The sequence below is a fragment of the Pygocentrus nattereri genome, chromosome 26 (genome assembly GCF_015220715.1).
Source record: "Pygocentrus nattereri isolate fPygNat1 chromosome 26, fPygNat1.pri, whole genome shotgun sequence".
Lineage (NCBI taxonomy): Eukaryota > Metazoa > Chordata > Actinopteri > Characiformes > Serrasalmidae > Pygocentrus > Pygocentrus nattereri.
The window spans coordinates 11160341-11179916 of NC_051236.1; the positions used below are offsets into that span (position 1 = coordinate 11160341).

Sequence of the window (19576 nt, forward strand, 5' to 3'; positions counted from 1 at the left end):
CGATTTCTGTTAAAATACACATAAATCAGTTATAACTGGTTTAGTTCGATGCATCATAATTTCTTGGGGGATGTCATGTTGCCTCAGCAAAACTACTTTCCACATGGTCATTAAAACTAGAAGAACAGAGACGCTTAATAAATCACACATGAGAGCAGTTAAAATAATAGGACAGTAAGAAAAATGTTTGGTGCTAAATTTGTGATGAGGCTGGTGTACAAAATAACTAATTTGATGAATCATCTCAATTACTATTATTTACAATTATTTAAGGATAGTGATCTGTGTACTCATTTTTATCTTCAGCAGTGGGGAACACTCTGGGCAATCTACTCCTTAAGAGAAGGCCTAATGATGTATGTCCAAAAAAAAATAAGTGTTTAACTTTTGTTATTTTTAAGAAATATTATCACCATTTAAAACAATTATGTTTTGATTTACATAGGGAAAGGACCAATTCAGTAAGGAAAAACTCACTCTAGGCCTTCTGGAAGTTCTAGATACATCACTGACTTCAAATACGAGTGATGGCCTAATCATTGCATTTCAATCAGATGTTAATAATGGAAATAAGCAGCAATTCTATGCTAAGTCTTCTCATTAAAGGAATCTTTAAAAAAACTAAAATATATTGATACGTCTGTTACAAGCTTCAAATAAAAGATGAATGTCTTCTAACAGCTTTAAGTAATCATAAAACACTACATCCACATGTTATGTTGTTTGAAGGTTCTTATGTACATGTGTGCATGGGTGTGTTTTCTCAGTATGAGTCGTGCAGAGCTGAACGAGCACATAAGCCTCTGTCCTTGACACATCCACAGAGGAAAGCTGAAATGGACATTATTGATGTTTACTTTTATGCTCCGGTACACTGTGAGTCCCACAGGTATCCTGCTTTTGAGAAACCTGAGAGTGCATATTGACATGCGACACTTTCCTTTTTTATCCTCGTCCTTTTATCCTTGTCTTTTCACTTTACAGCTTCATCCATCAAGTAAACCATTTCTTTTCACTTGCAGAAAAGAAGCGTGGTTGTTTATTGAATCACATTGCACTGTTGTTAACAGGGTTTCAATGTAGTCAGTACAACTTGCACTTGCATTCATAGAGCGATTTTGCCTCTGTCTCTCAGGGCAGAGGAGTTAAAGTGGTTTTTGTATTTTTTTTTTTTTTTTTCCAAATGGATGATGCTGCAAATGTATATTAGACCACAAACGTGCTCCACATAAACAGTGCTCATAGTGTAAAAGTCCTTGACTTATACATTTTCTATCAACATAAACTCAGGTCAGGCAGATAGTGATAAACTCCCATGCTTATGTTTCTACTTACCATCATTTATGATAAATACTAAAGCAACTGAAACATAAATAGATCAAACTGGTTAAATACAATTGCAGTTCAGTATTGCATAGCTGTTGCTGTCTCACTGTTATATTCCACTCTTGGACTGTGATTTGCGGGTTTTGTTGAAACATCCAGGCCACAGATTTCCAGTGCAGTCCTTGTTGGCCCTGAAACAGTCCAGATTTTTGCCCTGTTCCAAATCCTAACACACCAGATCCTGATAATCTGCTGGCTGGAAAATGGCGATTATCTGGATTAGGTGTGTTGGGAGCTGTAGTAAAACAATATGAACTCATGATGTCCTCAGAAACGGATCTAGCAAATACTAGTTCAAGTAAACATTGATATTTCTAATAACTGCACAATAAATAAACCATGATACTGTACAGTACTGTGCAAAAGTCAGAGACCATCCTTCATTTATTTAACTTCCAGTCAAAACAGCTATTAAATGGTGTTATGGAATAACTGAAATGTGAGGGGAGAACCATGCCTGAAACCCCTCTAATACACCTCCACAACCTAATACACTTCCCATGACAAAGTTTTGCAATCCCCACCACCACCTCATCTCCTCCCTGTTCCTCAGTCCTGTGTCAGTCCTTCTAGTTCCATACAGAATTCTGAGTTCTCTCCCCTCCTTCAGTCAGAGCCTCCCTGACCCCTGCCAGATACAAGGCATGGCCCAAATATGCAAATTACTCTTCTTCAAGTTATTCATTTTTCAGGAGAAATTTCAGAGGAAATTAAATATAATAAGATATATAGGACTTCTATAAACCATGCAAGACCTGGCAGACCACCAAAACTACCTCATTCAGATAAAGGTTAGTTAAAGCTTTCATCTTTGAGAGAGAGGAGAAAATCAAGCTCCACTCTTGCTTCAGATCTGAAAAAAAAATCCACAGGAGTTTCTGTCCATCTTTCCACTGTGAGAAGACAGATCAACACAGTGGGTCTGAATATGTAGCTGTCAAGAAGCCCTCACTGAGAAAAGGAAGTCACCCATGTGGTGCACTGATGCACCCCTATACCATCATGAATAAAGGCTTTTGAACTGTGCGCTCATAACAAGCTGAGTGGTCTTTAGCCTGGAGGATACAGTGTCCATGATTTCCAAAAAGAATTTCAAATTTTGATTTGTTGGACCACAGGTACACTTTTCCACTTCCCCTCAGTCCATTTTAAGTGATTTAGGGTCCAGAGAAGGAGGCAGCATTTCTGGATCCTGTTTATATATGGTTTCTTCTTTGCGTTTTAGAGCTTTAACTGGCATATATATGAATGCAGTGATAAACTGTTTTCACAGACAGTGGTTTTCAGAAGTGTTTCTGAGCCCATGCAGTGATTTCCACTAAAAAATCATATCTGTTTTTAATGCAGTGCTGCCTGAGGGTCCAAAGATCATGGCCAGCAAATACTGGTTTTTGGCCTTGTCCCTTACATACAGAGATTTCTGCAGATTCTCTGAATCTTTTAATGTTATTATGTACCGTAGACGATAAAAAGCAGAAGTTCTTTGCTGTTTTACATTAAGAAATGTTATTCTTGAATTGTTGCGCTGTTTGATCATGCAGTCTTTCACAAAGTGGTGAACCCCTCCTCATCCTTACATCTGAAAGACTCAGCCTCTCTGGGATGCTTTTTATATCCAATCATGTTACTGACCTGTTGCTAATTAATCATTTATCAGATTTGTTCCCCCACATACATTTTTTGGAAGGTGTTGTTGGCAATTTCTGAATTTCAATATTTGATATGTTGTCTTTGTACTATTTTCAATTAAATATGTGTTTTTTTTGTTTGTTTGTTTTCATTTTACAATTTGCACACGATCTCAACTATTTTGGAAATGGGTTGTACATCATGCACACATCCAAAGAACTGCATTCATACACATTGTAGAATTTTGGATACCAGAATATCGTTAGAATGTGGCAGATGAATGTCTGGCACTCATTAAAACTGCTACATGAATGAGAGGAAATAAGCTTACACCTACACTATGTTTGCTGGAGCCAGATATTTCATGTGAATGCACTGCTGAAAGAGGTCAGGAAGTCCTAGATGAATCGAATGAATTGAGGCTGAGTGTTTTTATTTTGTGTTAAAAGCCAGACCTCTTTCTCTAGGGCAGGCCTCTAATGGACATGTGTGACCTTATATGTGTGTGTGTGCTTGCTTGTGTTGAGACAAAGGGTGGGAGGGGTTACGGGGACAAGGAGAATGAGAGACAGTCGAAAAGTCAAATTGTCATCTAGAAACACCGTTTCATGGGAAATATAGCTTTACTTTTTGAGCTTCACTTTCTTTGCTGTGTACTCTGCAGTCTCTTCAGATAGTTACTAGTGATGCTGATGTGTTAGTGATTTCTCTATTATAGAGCAGTGAAAATGACCTCTCTGTCTGCACAATTCCACATCTCTCTGTGATTTATGAACATTTTCAGGCCCTCGAGAGAAACCAGCTCGCTAAAGGAAGCAATTGTCAAACTTCTGTGGAAGAAGGAAGAACAATAGGAGCGCTTCTCTGCCTCTGAACAATTCCTCAGAGAGATGCTGTCAAGCTTTTACAGATTGCAGGAATAGAAAGCTTGAGTCATCACACAATGCCCTCCCTCTATTGTTATCTTCTGTTGGGCTTTCTGATGGCTTTCCTCCCTCTGCAAGGTAAAACTTTTGTCTGACAACATTTCGTAACTCTATGGAACATAATACCTTTTTTGTGGGCTGACATTAATCACTGTGGATAAAATAATAAATAAGCGTTTAAATCAATGCATATATCTAAATTTAGACATGGCTGAGGTGTCACCTTAGGGAGCAGAATTATAATCGTGGGTAATTAAGTTCTACAGTGCTAATTATATAAGTTATACTAATCACACTTTAATTACACCACACTTCATTTTACTGTCATGCAATTGCAGCGAAATGTATGTGTTGTTTTAATAAAAGTTAGGTAAAATTAAGGTACCTAAAAATTAAGATGCTAATGATACCAGGCTGTATAATTTCACATACAGCAGTCTACAAGAGCACTAGGTACAAGTGCTTAAATATACAAAGGCATTTTTGGTAGATTAATATAAAGCTCTACTTTTTGCTTATTCACGGTTAATTCAATCTGAGTAAAACATATTGTGAAATATCAGTACACCTTCACAAAGCTTAGCATGGTCAGTGATATGGGGAGAGAGTGGAACAGCATGCATTGTGAATAAGACACTGATTACTTCTGTCAACTGTACTGCTCCATTTCCCTGGTATGACAATGGCTAAAGAGTGCATTATGAGATTGGAGAGCATCTGTTTGAACAGAGCACTACAAAAGAATTCTAAGAAAAGCTACTCTGAATGCTTCCCCATCCTCAACTCTCGAAACCAATCCCCATCCACCTTCAAACATGTACGACTGAACTGTACCTATTCTTCCTGCTGCAAAGCAATGACGGCCAGCACTGCCTGCTGTCCAGGTCTGTCGATCACCATGCAGGCTGAAACGCCCCCACACACAGCCTTCATCTGTTCCTCTAGTTTGAAACTCTCTCGCTCTCTATTTACAGTGGGGTTCAAAAATCTGAGACCACATTCATTTCAGTTAAACTTGTATATTAACAACAGAAGTTTTCAGAAAACTTCATGAAGAAATATTCCAGTACGTAAGTAAGTCACTACTGAAATTTGAACAAAACTGTCACACTGATCATGTTGAGGACTTTATTCCAAAAGGATAAAATGTGAAAAAAATATTTTCTTCCCTTGAAGTGTGTTCAGATGACCTTCAGGTGGATTTGATCTACTGATCAGAGGCTTTTGCCCTTGAATCATATTCATGCCAGCTCGAGTTCATAGTCATTAAAGCAAGAACCTATCAAATACTCTGAAACTCTGAAAGTTTTGGAAATGTTGAAACATTTTAAAATTTCAAACATTGTACTTTTCATTCAAATTGTTATGCTGATTGAATTTGTAATGAAAATCTTTGTTTTACATTAGAAAAGAATTCAGAATATAAGAATATTTACACCAGCAGTCTCAGACTTTCAGACCCCATTGTACATACAGCTGTATGCAAAAGTTTGAGCACTTCTAATTGCATGTGAAATAAGTTCATACATCCTCTACAGAGATAGCACTTTTTGTGCACAATTTATGTTTAATATATTGGGCAAAATTAACTCAACATTTTATGTTTCAGTTTTTTTCCTCATATGTTAAATTCAGCATATAAAAAGCAACTGTGCATTAAAATGTGTAAAGCAGGGGTGTTCAATCTTATCAAAGCTCCAGTGTGGCAGGAGAGCACATGATTGGTTGTTGAAGATGGAAGCCATCTGCCTAAGCAAGTGGATGCAGGTGTGCTCCAGCATGTTTGCAATGACATCCATGAGCTACACCAGCCCTTGAAAACCAAGACTGGACACTCATGCTGTAGAGGACGTTTACTTATTTTCAATTAGGAAATCACCAAAGCCTGTCATTTTACCAAGGGTGCCTAAACATTATGTATGGCCCATATACATGTATATATGGGCCATACATATATGTCTAACAGGCAGATGAATGCATATGCATAAAATATGGATCACAGATATACTGTCTGTCTATGTCTGATACATATGTCTGATTTAAGGATCTAAATATATGACTTTTTAAAGCATAAAAAAACTAAATGAAATGCACCGATGACATACATGCAATAAAAAAACTTTTATAACATGAAGCTAGTATATATGAGTAGTATATGCCATCCATATATGATTAATGCTTTCTGTCTTATATTGTTAGATGTCTTACACATATATGCTTATATATGGTGGAGTATGACTGAAATATATGTCCTATATTTGAAGATGGTCAGTGTCAAATAAGTTGGCATATGTGTCACATGTATGTACATGTGTGACTATATGCTGGGCATAAGGGAAATCCATATCTGATAATACTTGTGATATATTTGAAATCCATATATTGCTGGAAATCAGATTTACATATGGGCTGATTAGTTAAATTATCTTGCTACTCTGGAAGTTATCTTGGTGATTTGCAGATTATGTAAATTAGCTAATTAAACTGTTGGTACATTAGCAAGGTGCATGCCAGCTGGACATGCAACACTTTATTTAATTTCCTGGTAAACTAGCCTTCTAAGATGATATTATTGGTTAATTTAATAAGTTTTGTAGAGAAGATAATTTAACTTTAGCTAACATTAGCAATGGATTTCACTTACAAAGTAAGTGTTTCTATCTTTAAAATATGTCTACATTTTAGTTCATCTGCAGTATTTGCTTACTTTTTATCTCTATAGTTTCCCTCCAAAGTGTTAAAGAAGTCTAAAAGCTATCCAATATCATAATCAAGCCATTACATCCTCTGAACAGTACATGAGTAAAACATGAAGTTTGATTGTTTTTCTCTGTTCATCAGACAAACTGGTTGGACTGCAGGAACAAAAAGGAAGAAAAATCTTTTAACATCAACTGTTTATCTCCTTTCTCTCTCAGACTGCAGCTGCAGTAGTGCTCGGGAACAAGCTGAGGAGAGGCTTCTGAGAACTCTGTTTTCTGAGAACTCACCCGGCCCATTCCCACCATCAATGATGTACTGCGTGTTCACTTTGGACTCTCCATCGCTCCATTGATCGATGTGGTGAGAACTACAAACCAGAACATCCATAAAGGCACCAATGGCTGCATTAGCGAAGGCCTTTCATTAGCACTGTCCACGTGGTGATGTATAATTATCCATCATTGTATTAACCAAAACATAACAATGTGATGAATATTACAGTGGTACAGTGGTTTTCTTATTAAAATACACAATAATATTTTAAGTAAACATTGTTTTTAATGCTTTCTTCCCGGATGTATGGAATCAAATAATGACTACTAACATGTGGGTGAAGCAAGTATTTCCCATATGAAATCATGATGTTGGCTCTCTATCATACCAGTTCTAATAAAAGTCCCTTTTATTCACAACTACTTGCTCTCCTGCTGATACTTACAGGAATGGAGGGACTATAAGTTGCGCTGGAACCCTGGAGATTATGCAAATATTCCATCTATTAGAATGCCAGCTACATACATATGGAGGCCTGATATAGTACTGTACAAAAAGAACCCCTGAGTCTACATTTATGAAGTGTCCCAGAGTCCTGAGTTCTGATATAAGATCAGGTCTTGCTACCCATTTAATCAGTATTAGGACCTGCTCAGATCTTAACTGAACATTCTTACACTGCTTACAAAGAATTATAGGCTACAAATGACAAAGACATTGCATAAAATGTTATCTGGCAAGTAAAATGCACAAATCTAGTCATTATATCAAATATTTCTCATATTTTAAGACTGCTGTAAGAATATTAACTTATTCCTAGATATTATTTTACTTGTTTGAAGACATATAATCTACTGAAACTGCCATATTCCATATTGTCTTAGTCTATTGGCAGATAGATTTGTTTGTTTCAGTCATTATTGCATTACATTTTGAACCAAGTGAAATTATCTGCCCATAGAATAAAGTAATTTCACTTGATAAAATTCCTTAAAACATCCAGAAATGTTTCATTTCAATTTCATAATATTCCACTATCTCATAATGAGAAATATTAGATATATTGACTAGATTTAGGATGTTTTCACTTGCCAAGATATCATGTTTTGCAGCTCAGAGACATCCCTCCACAGCCAGGGTTCTTGCCATCTGTTGTTTTGTCCAGTAATAACACACCATGGTACACCAATTAAAGCACTTCAAATGTCTTTGATGGTTTTCCTTAACAAAGTCGAGAGATTTTAGATTATGTCTTGATTAAGACATTGAAAGCAAGCAGTTATAGCCAAAACCCATCCAGTCATATGATTCACTGTGGATTTTCATAGAGTAATGAATCTTTAGTATATTTGATCAGAAGCTTAAAAACAATATTTTTAAAAATAAATAATTAGTACTGAATGCTTTCTCTGCTCTATTCTAGTGCAGACAGGGCTTCACAGTATCCCACTTGAGCAAAGCCCACCTGTTCTATAATGGCCAAGTGACTTGGGTTCCACTTGTTATCTACAATTGCACCTGCAGCATTGATGTCACCTTTGTTCCATTCGACCAACAAAACATGAAGTTTGGCTCTTAGACCAACAACCACAGTAAGATCAACCTGACTAACCATGTGGCCCTAAAGGACTACTGGCAGGGTGGGGAGCGGATGGTTGTGAGTGTTGTGAGCAACTACAATCTCAAGAATCAGTGTTGCTCGGAGGCGCACGCTGATATTACATACTCCTTCATCATCAGAAGGCTGCCATTAATCTCATTTTACCATGCAACATGCAAACTCCACACAGAGAGGACCGCCCGGCCAGGGGATTGAACCCAGGCCCTCCTTGCTGTAAGGCGACAGCGCTACCCACCACGCCACTGTGCCGCCGGGACAACGCTATAGAAATAAAATTTGGATATAACTTAAATTGTACAGCTTGTATAGAAAATAACACACAGCCATTAATGTCTAAATAGCTGACAACACAAGTGAGTACACCTCACAGTGAACATGTCCAAATTGTGCCCAATTGTATCGTTGTCCCTCCCTGATGTCATGTGACTCGTTAGAGTTAAAAGGTTCCAGGTGTGAATGGGGAGCAGGGCTGTTAAATGTGGTGTTTTAGGTACATTTCGCTCATACTGGTTGAGTCCACGTGTTCAGCGTCATATCCAGAGGTTGGCTTCAAAAAATAGACGCATGAGTGCTGCCAGCATTGCTGCAAAGGTTGAAGAAGAGGGAGGTCAGCCTGTCAGTGCTCAGACTATACGCTGCACAATGCATCAACTCTGTCTGTGTGGCCGTCGCCCCAGAAAGAAGCCTCTTCTGAAGCTGACACGCTGTGTGTTGAGTTCTTTTCAGAGGACAGTAAATCTATACTGCTATACAAGCTGTACACTGACTACTTTAAACTATATCAAAGTTTCATTTCTACAGTGTCGTCCCATGAAAAGATATAATAAAATATTTGCAGAAATTTGAGGGATGTACTCACTTTTGTGAGATACAGTATCTCTGTGCTCCTCTCCCTCACTGTCTTCTTTCTGCTGATCACAGAAATCATCTTCCACCTCACTGGTCATTCCACTAATGGATGAATACCTGCTCTTCACAATGATATTTGTCATATTGTCCATCATTATCACCATCTTTGTGCTCAATGTGCCCCACCAGTCACCACAAGCTCACTCCATGCCCAGATGGGTAAAGTGGCATTTCCTTGATGATGTCCCACAGTTCCTGTTCATCTGGCGGGCTCTTGTGGTGATCTAGAATAACTGCAGGAGGTTTAGAACACCCTCAGGAGGTTCTCAGTGCAGGAGGATAATGATCATGTGCCATGAAAGTGAGGAAAATAAGCAGACACTCTCTCTGAGTTATGGACAGAGAAGTCTGGACCCTCACTTCCCAACTCAATTAATGAATGAATTATCTGCCTCTCCTTCAAATCCTGGTATTCACAAGGATAGAGAAAGGCTACAGGCAAGAAAAAGATGTGCTCACTTAGTGAGCAGTGCAGCCTTGAAGCTAGAGTGCAAGAAACTAGCAATGCTTACATGTGATATCTTTCTCTTAGCTCCAGTATTGCTGCTTGCATAAAGAGATTGCACAAGGAAGAGGAAGCAATATGAATAGGCATTCCATCTTTCCCTACTCTTCTCAAGAAAATAAGGTAGCATAAAGCACAGGAAGACCTGAGACTGTGCCAACCACAGAACCATAAAAAACTAAGTGTGCTGAAAAGGATCTATGTGTCTTGCTGTCCTCTGCTGTGAGGGAGTTGAGTATATTGCAGACCAGCTCCAGCAGAGCATGTTTACTTCTCAATAGCTTCATTTCATTTTCTCATCGTTGGCCCTAAGCAAGTTATTGTGCTGTTTATGGTACTAATAACTCTGATTCAGTTCAGGGTGCAATAACAGTGTCAGAAGTAAAATAATACATAATCCAGTCTACCCTTACTAGTTGCTGGAATTCACTGCAGATACACTTCTCATATCACTGTTGTCAGAAGAAAACCTCATATCTACAAAATTTTAACTCTACAGGAGAAGGAAAAACATTACTTTACTTTTAATGTGAGTCAGTGGAGGCAGAATTTTTCCCAAGTCATTTTGGGTCATTTCTTTTGGTCCATTCATCATGAAATTTACTCACAATATAAAGGGCAGCCGGTACTTCCAAATTGTGCCAAAATCTGGAAAACAACAAAAATGGAGATATGTGTTTGAACACAAACAGTACACCGACAAGATATGCAGTGTTACTTATCAAATTCATTGCTTTTTGTAAAAACACACTCATTCATAAATGAATGCCTGCAACATGTTCCAAAAGAGGGACAGTTTAAGACAAGAAACATTGTGAAATGTTCAAAAACACCTTAAACAGACGAGGCAATTATATTTTGATCTAAAAAACATGAGTGTGTGTGTGTGTGACCTTTGATCACCCAGAAGGCACTGCATTAAAAACTTTTGAAACTTGAAAACAGACTGATTTATTATCAGATTACGTCATGAGTCAATGTATTAAAGGATGGCCACTGGGAGATCACACAAACAAAGATTTAGAATTGTCATGTTTAATTGTTAAATGGAAAAGCCCCACGTTTTCATGTTATTCCTGAAGCACACAGTGTTATTTTATAGACAGAGCCTTATTTCTGTCATGCGTTCTGTGAAGGAGCGGGACTTCATCTCCCAGAGTGCTAGGGGAGACCAAGTGATCGATCACGTGCTAGGGGACTCGGCCTTTGAAAACTCCAAACCCCAAGATTCTCAGCAGGTCACGTGGTTTCCCCATGCACCTATCAGCGCTCTCAGTCGCTGGATTATTGAACTCTTCACCTGATGCTCATCCCCTGCTAATATTTAAGCAGGGACTCAGGTTGAGAACTTCGCGAAGTGTTGTTTAGACAATCACTGAGCGTTCCTTGATTCTGCTATTCTGTATATTTTGTTTATCGAACCTTGGACGTGTTTTTGCCCCTTGGATATTGTTGCCCTTTTTCGGATGGTTTCATGTTATCGATTACTGGACTAGATATTATACTGTGAGTTGTGTTTTACCCTTTGGACTGAGTGGATGATTAAAGTCATCGCACTTTATCTGCGAGCGTCTGCAAATCTGTCTGACCGTCACAATTTCAGCCACACCCTTGCATTTTAGAGCAGGACGTGAGGCTGCATGACTGTCCTTAATGGCCACACAGGGAGCAGTTAGGCCCCAGTGTTTAGAAGTAAATGTGTCCCAAACTGTCACTACTGAAACACATATTTTTTCTGCAAGTCAGTCAGCTTTTTGTGTTTTAATGAAGAAAATTATGATTTTATGTGTTAGTTATTCAAAGCTGTGTTTGCTAGTCATTTACTGGCTAGCATGGTTGAGGTCTGCTCAAAATAAGGAAAAATTAACACTATAGACGTCTTAAGACAGCCGACAGCACACTAAGCAAGGCCACTGCCACATAAACACTGCAAGAGAGAATCTTTATACATTTGTCTTAATGGAAAAAGACAATAGAACCAGACTACACAGCCAGCACAGACGTGTTTATAAATGAAAGCAGGAATCACAAATCACAAAACAGATTTTCAAGTATCATTTCATGAAATGTTTTGATCACTTTTATTATTTCTGCTGCTTCAAAGTACCATCCAGCCCACCACACGGAGATACTACACTCAGACTACATGTGACGGTATGGGAGAACAGGAATGAAGAACAAATGACCATCTGGAACAGCACACACCCCACTCTAATGAAAGAGTGGTAGTTTCAGGAGTCAGTCACTTCCACAGCAGTTCCAAGACCTAGGATTATTAATGCGATTATTCATATCTGTTTGGTTATTTTTAATTCATTAGGTATAACACACCTGCGTCTGAATTAAAAACAGGTTTGATTCCAGCCTTTTGGTGTTTTTGTCTTTTACATTTGACATTAATACAACATTGTATCAAAGACGAACAGCAAAAAACTCAAAAACGTAACGAACTGACAAGCGAACGAATCGCTAGATCAAATACATACATACAAACAGTATATACGCCATGGACAGGCCATGTACACACACGGCTTTACACTGCGGCATGTGATTACTCAGGAAGCGCAACGTAACCCTTTCACTACAATTCCCATAATGCACCCTCATATAACGTCAGCAACTTCCTAGGACGTGTTTACAAGCTGTGTGGAGCTAAATATGAAGGAGCGAAACAAAATAACTAGCTTGCTGTTATCGAAGGAAATCATTTGGTCAATATAGTTACCTCTGTTTATTTCCTATAATCGCACCTGTGCACACACTGCTGTCGTGGTCTTTAGTAACAAGACAGCGGTTTTATGGTGTAAATTAGTCTTGCTTAGCTAGCTGGCTAGCGTTAGCTCGTTAGTTTCCTGTGCTAGTTAGCTAGCGGCAAAGCGAATTTTACTAAACTTTATTTTTCGTAAGGCGAAGTGATGTGAGCCGGTAAAACTCGGCCAGATCCATACCGGTTAGGATGTACACCTTACTGTCGGGTCTTTACAAGTACATGTTTCAGAAGGACGAGTACTGCATTTTGATTCTTGGACTTGATAACGCAGGAAAGACGGTACGTTTTTAAAAATAATAACCGGTTAATAATAATTTAATCTAATTACCTGTCAATTATTTTTCCAGAAATCGTAATGACGTTAAAACGACAGGCAGCGACTCTTCATTCTTTATTCTGCTCCTCTGACTGTAATTGTGGATGTACTGAAGATGAGATGGGCTGTTTACTAGCTTTGGTTTATCCTCTAGACATTTCTGGAGCAGACCAAAACAAAGTTCAGCAAGAACTATAAAGGAATGAGCCTTTCCAAAATCACAACCACTGTCGGATTGAACAGTAAGTGAAAACATGTTCTTTATTTATGATGCACAAAGAGTAAAGGATCGTTTTCTTACTTACTTAAGAGAAATGTTTCTTCAAGGGTTCTTCAGGTGGTTCTGTTTAGAACCATAAGCTCTATGTAGAACCATTTGGTTGTTTGCATTGTGAAGGGCTACTTAAGACTGATGTGGAATGTGTTGAATGTAGTTATGTCTAGAATATTTATTAAATAGTTCTATATGTCACCAAATAGGGTTCTGCTGTTGTTATGATGTCAAGCTGGTAACAACAGAAGAACCGCTTTTGGAGGAGAGAGAGAGAGAAAGAAACAAAGAGAGAGAGAGAGACAGAGAGACAAAGTGGTGGGATCTTGGTCAAAGCCTTTATACAGTTATAAATGACATATAAATCAATCTCAATCAAATATGTGACTTCTTATTGATTATATTCAAATCAAAGCTCTCATTATCTCTATGATTGGTTATTGAAGTGTGTCAAAGCGTAATACTAACGAAGAGCATTGGATGACACTAATCAGCATGAGGCTGTGTTAAATTTACATATTATTTTTCAGCTTGCTGACCCCTAGTCTGTCTGATAGAATAGCTGATTCATTCTTACAATTCAAAACCATTAAAACTCAAACTTGTACATGCTCAGAAACAAGGCTGAGCACAGTGTTGATTATAGGAGATACTCTACATCCCTTCAAATTCATGGTTCTTAACAGAACCATTGCCTTTACTAAAGAAGCCTCGGAGAACCTTCTGTTTAAGTGTGTATATGTAACATAGCTTGCCTCTTTGCACAGTTGGCACCATTGATGTGGGTAAAGCACGCCTGATGTTTTGGGATCTTGGAGGACAAGAAGAATTGCAGTCTTTGTGGGACAAAGTGAGTTCACATTTCATGTCAGTCACATTGCTGGCAACAGATGACTTCCTACCAGTCTAGCCCTGTTAGCTGATGCAAGTTTAATGAAAGGAGACATTGCCATATCTGGCTCATTACTGGTCTGCCACGTTGTTTTGCTGTGACATAAGTACAGAATGTAATCGCTCCTCCAGTTGCTTCTGACGGCTGTAATAGAAAAGAAAGGCACGTTTGATTTTGTGGCCACGAGGCCGCAGTTCTTGACGGCTTCTACATACATTTTTATTTCATCCACTTTCTACCTTTACCTTTTTCTTTCCTCAGTACTATGCAGAATCTCATGGAGTTATCTATGTTATTGACTCCACTGATGAAGAGCGGTTGACTGAGTCAAAGAATGCGTTTGGTGAGTGAGGAGTGAGTGCATGTGTGGTGTAGAAGTACCAGGGTCTGTTGTGTTGTTCTTAGAGTTGTGTACTATGCAAGATTAATTTTTTTAATAATCAAAGTATCAAATATAATTGATCAGTTTATAGAGAATTGTCAAATAGCTGTACTGAACATTAATCGTATGATTTCTGATCTGTTTTCTCCTCAGAGAAGATGATTAGTAGTGAAGCTCTAGAAGGTGTTCCTCTTCTTGTGCTTGCAAATAAGCAAGATGTAGAGGTATGTGCTCACTTATTACATGTTTTCCCCTGATAATGTATTTTTTATGAACTTGAATCACTTACAGAGCAGTGCTGCTCAGATATGAAGATACTTTTTGTTTTCAGTCCCTAGGTGGGGCTATATTTTCAGGCATCCCAACAAGTTCAGTTTGAAAATTACTTGATTAAAAAAGTTCAAGGTTATTTTTATATATATATATATATATATATATATATATATATATATATATATATATATATATACAAGCAAGTTTTATGTATTCATTTTTAAATACAGTTGAACATGCAAATGAGTTTTCTTATTACCAAAGAGTATCTGCTGTTACCAGTAAGAATGGTTGTAAATCACATGGTATTCAGTTCTGGCCATAGAAATAAAATCCTCTGGTTGTGCTGCAGCTGCAGTTATATGTATGTATACAATCATTTACAAAAGTTTGGCCGTCCTGAGCATATTACATGTTTTTGTTGATTTTCTAAGTGAAAATAAGTTAACACATCTTCTACAGGTGACAAACGTCTGCACATTTTAATGCACAATCAGTGTTTATATCCTGAATGAAACAAATAAAAATTGTTAAACAAAAGATGTGGGCTATTGTTTTCCAATATTCAGTATTTTAAAATCAAATAGGCAAATAAATAGAAATAAAAGCAAATAAATAGAAATTACACAGTAAAATTAGCAGAAAAATGGCAGTGTTAACTTATATTCACTTACAAAGTTAACAAAACACATTTTGACTGAGCTGACTAACTGCTGACTAACTGTTTGACTAACTGTTGCATATGACTGATTTTTGTGAGATTATTAATAGATAAAGCTGCTGTATTTGTTGTACCCTCTAACTGGATACATATGATTGTCATATTATATAGCAAGAAGCTGAGCTTCTTGGGCCTCAGGCATTTTCATCACTGTCTCATGATGCTCAGTATGCTAGATCTGCTTTAACTCATAATGTCATTGGATTATTATTATGTTGAATAATCCTTTGTATGACTTCCTGGAGCGTCTTTGTCTGCTACTTATTAGTGGAAAATTAATATGAGCAGAACCAATAATATTAAGCCTATTACTAGCTGGACTTTCTAAAGAGTCAAAAAGGACCTCCCACTAAGCTAATAACATGTTCTGCCAACACCTTTCTCATATTACGTTCATGCTACCCTGCCACATGGCCACCCTTAATGACACACTAGTTTTACCAACAGATGTCAGAATTATTATATTATTATGAGTATAACGTTTGCATGTATGCATCTCTCCCCTAGAATTGTCTATCTGTACCAGACATTAAGACAGCATTTAGTGACTGTGCCCCCAAAATCGGCAAACGGGACTGCCTGGTCCAGCCTTGCACTGCTCTAACAGGGTAAGTTTGTCCGCATTGCTCTCTCACGTATGTATTATTTATTCTGGGCATGGAAATAGAAGCCTTCTGTTTTTGCTGCAGCTTTCTTAAAAGGGAAAAAATATCACATACTGGTTAGCTTTACAAGGCTAAAATGTGTATTGAAAAAATATACAGTTGTCAGTACTTTCAGAATAATCTGAATACTCTTAATACTCTGAACATCTTGCATACTTTGCGCCTCATAAATTATGTTTCCAATTTTAGTACCTGCCAGGCTGACAGTTATAGTAGTTATATTGTTATACTGAAGTGCTGCAGTAATGAAACTCTAATGGATGACATTTATGTGCCATTTTTATTCTGCTGTTTCCTCAGTCAGGGGGTAAACGAAGGAATTGAGTGGATGGTGAAGTGTGTGGTCCGGAACATACATCGTCCACCTCGACAAAAGGACATCACATAGACCCCCCAGTTCAGAGGCTTTAGATGTGTGTATGTGTGATGTGAATGTGTGAGAGATTTGGTAAAATCTGTCCGGACATTGTTCGGGTGAATCTTGTTGCAGTGCTTGCATTTGCACCAGCCATTTAAACTGGACTGTCATGTAGATTGTGACTACACATTAAAGGAGAGACAGTTCACTTAGTGAAAAGTATGCTGTGGTGTAGAAGCTCATGTTGATGCAAACTTCATCAGCAGACCTCTGAGGTTTGATCTTTGTGTATTTAATAGGATCTTTTTAGTGGGAGTGAACGCATATACATTTTTTTTCTGCTCCTTAACACTAAATAATTTTTTTTTTCTACCCCTCTCAAATCCTGAATGCTTGATGATTAATGTCATGCCCAACAGCGCAATTTTAAGTGTTATTTCTTTATTTTTCAACCCTCAGATTTATCAGATTTTTAATGACTTATTGACATTCTGTAATAAACAATGAAGTGGGAAACCTACGACACCTCTGTGAGCTCTGTTTACAAACAAACACAAGTCAAACATTCATTTACTGTTCAGCTTAACGCTTAGAAGAGTTATTATTGTAATATCACTAGGCATTAGATACTTTTTTCTATGTAATAACAAGTAATTAATGTTGCTCTTACATGGTGTTTACATTCATTTTACATTCTGTACACGCTTAGAAATGAAGGCTTTATGACAATAAAAGGTTCTATGTAAGTAGTGGAACACTTTCTGGTGCTATACAGAACTTTTTAGGTTTACACACAGCTTTCACTTTGCATCAAATTCAAATAAAATGTGATATTGAGTTGAAAAGTTAAGAATCAGCATTTTCTCTACTTGTTTCAATGGACTGGGAGTGATAAATTATAAAATATAAAAAAGAGGCATTTCAATGCATAAACACCATGATGAGCAAGAACCTTTAACTGTTTGAAACTAGTCCACTAGTGTGAATCAATGGGTGTGACTAATTTGATATATATTATGTGAGTCTCTCTTCATCTGCATCTGCACATGCTTCCATCTGTGTCCATGTGTGTAGCCATCTGCATGCGCATGAGTTCACCACTTCATTTAACTGGTGCTGGTTTCTTCCTAGTCCCAAGGGCATGAGTCTGCATTTATTTCATGCTCCTTCTCATGCATGCTTCCCTCCCCCTGCTTTCCTCTCTGACAGGCACCATTAAAGACCATCCCCCTGAAACCTGTTGGGCCCTGTGTTTCAACCCCTCCCCAGCTTCTGTCTGTCTCCATCAGTGTTTGGAAATTTACCATCAGCAAAACTAAATTCTGAGGATTAACCTGTACTCCTTTTGTGTCCTGCACATGTGCCAGATTCTGGATGATGTGCGCATGGTTTCTGTAGATTTTGTACAGTAAAGCCTAAAGTTCAGTTGTTATCCTGTGCTGAAAAAGAAGCAGTAGTAGATAAATCGGTGCTCATCATGGATTTTTTGATCCATGTTATTTCATAATTTTGGTGTGTCTACTGTCATGAACAAACTTTACTTCCAAATTATAACAGGCTATTATTAGCATAATAACATAGCTATGAGAGTCTAGATGATTTCTCATCACACACACACTCACACAAACCTCTACAGTTACCCAGAATTGTGTACAGTCGAGTTAATGTGTGTTTCCTTATAAGAGTGTATGAGCAAAAACCGCTCATTCCCTAACTGCTAGCATCATAGCTTTCAAGCTAGCTAACGTTAAATTTGGCGAATTGTTTATACAGTGATAACTCTAAAAAATCAAAGTTCTAAATTAAGAGATTGAAACATCAAACCATTCCAGTTTACCATTTAGATTCCGGTGCACTTTATTGAGTATGTACTAATGTTTGGTGTCTGGATCTTCAGTAAAATATGTAACTAAATAAAGCTTCTCATACAACAAGATAGAAAAATTCCAACTGAAGTCTGACACAAGCTCAAATATACATTCACTGCTGTGTTATTTCCCCTCTTTTTAGCTTTCTCGAAGACCCATGATGTGTTTCAGTGAAGGCCTTTTGCTTTCTTCCACTATTTGTTGGCCATATATTGGTAGCTTTGAGAAGGTATGAGGGTGACATTTAATGCTGTATAGCACCAACTGCTGCTTATGCATTTAATCAAAGATCATCAGTCTGTCAGTGACTCAGTAAGAGGCAGCAACTCTTGTAGACGCAGTAACCTTTACTGATTGGGACCCTATCCTTCTAGGGGTCCATGATTAGGACAGATCCATATAACAGATACAGAATTCCATAATTACAGACAGATTGTAGAGGGAATTCAGTTCAACTGTCCTGATCAGGAGCCACACCACAGAATTTATGATTTATGAATTTATGACAAACATTCATGAGGCACAACCCTACTTATGATTTTATGATATGATAATTCAAGAGTAAGTCATTTATTATGCTGTGCAGGGTACGTCTCTTGGCAATTCCCAAACATTAATGTTAAGGATTTAGACTTTGATATATTGTACTTGGCATTGGAAATCACTTCAAGCTTTAATAGAACCTTGTAAAGCCCTTATAAAACCTTGTATGTCTGACACTATCACCTGAAAAGGCTCTTTACCCACAACCCTGCCAAATCCTTAGATCAATTCATACCTGAAAGTACATTTTTTACATAATGTGAACATCACATAAACTCTACGTTACTCTACATAACTCCATTTAAACAGCTACTGAAGACGAAATGGCAAAGGAGGTTGACCTGAGTTAGCTTTTAGCGCACAGCTCCGTTATGCAGAGCAGCATGACAACTCAAGCCCCTTGCACGCAACTCATGAAAGGACATAAATTGTGCATGAAGACTCAGATTACATAACTGTGCTTTAGAAGCTGGAAGTTGGGCCTGAAACACATCTTAGATCTGTGCAGGTCTGAGAAGATTTAGACGATTGTGATGATTCATGCTTAATATGACCAAGATGAAAA

The 19576-nt window shown here is 37.8% G+C and overlaps 2 protein-coding genes across 2 annotated transcripts; both read left to right on the plus strand.

Annotated features, from left to right (window-relative positions):
* The first annotated feature begins 4623 nt into the window (after positions 1-4623).
* Positions 4624-11256, plus strand: LOC119262491 (neuronal acetylcholine receptor subunit alpha-4). The gene is given in 8 exon segments (XM_037534755.1): positions 4624-4825; positions 6860-6919; positions 6922-7003; positions 7218-7263; positions 7365-7484; positions 8350-8685; positions 9460-9606; positions 11089-11256. Coding segments are annotated over 8 exon segments (1161 nt in total).
* A 1300-nt stretch (positions 11257-12556) lies between these two features.
* On the plus strand, positions 12557-17120 carry arfrp1 (ADP-ribosylation factor related protein 1). Its single transcript, XM_017705221.2, has 7 exons — positions 12557-13001; positions 13193-13280; positions 14077-14159; positions 14463-14544; positions 14737-14807; positions 16085-16185; positions 16543-17120. The coding sequence occupies exons 1-7, from the start codon at positions 12909-12911 to the stop codon at positions 16628-16630; spliced, it is 606 nt and encodes a 201-aa protein (XP_017560710.1). The 5' UTR covers positions 12557-12908; the 3' UTR covers positions 16631-17120.
* Positions 17121-19576: the final 2456 nt, after the last annotated feature.

Excerpts from the sequence above, each read along its gene's own strand:
- arfrp1 (XM_017705221.2), top strand. The coding sequence starts at position 12,909 with ATGTACACCTTACTGTCGGGTCTTTACAAGTACATGTTTCAGAAGGAC. Across the intron at positions 14,545-14,736 it reads TGAGTCAAAGAATGCGTTTG|AGAAGATGATTAGTAGTGAA; the intron begins GTGAGTGAGGAG and ends TTTTCTCCTCAG. Across the intron at positions 14,808-16,084 it reads CAAATAAGCAAGATGTAGAG|AATTGTCTATCTGTACCAGA; the intron begins GTATGTGCTCAC and ends TCTCTCCCCTAG.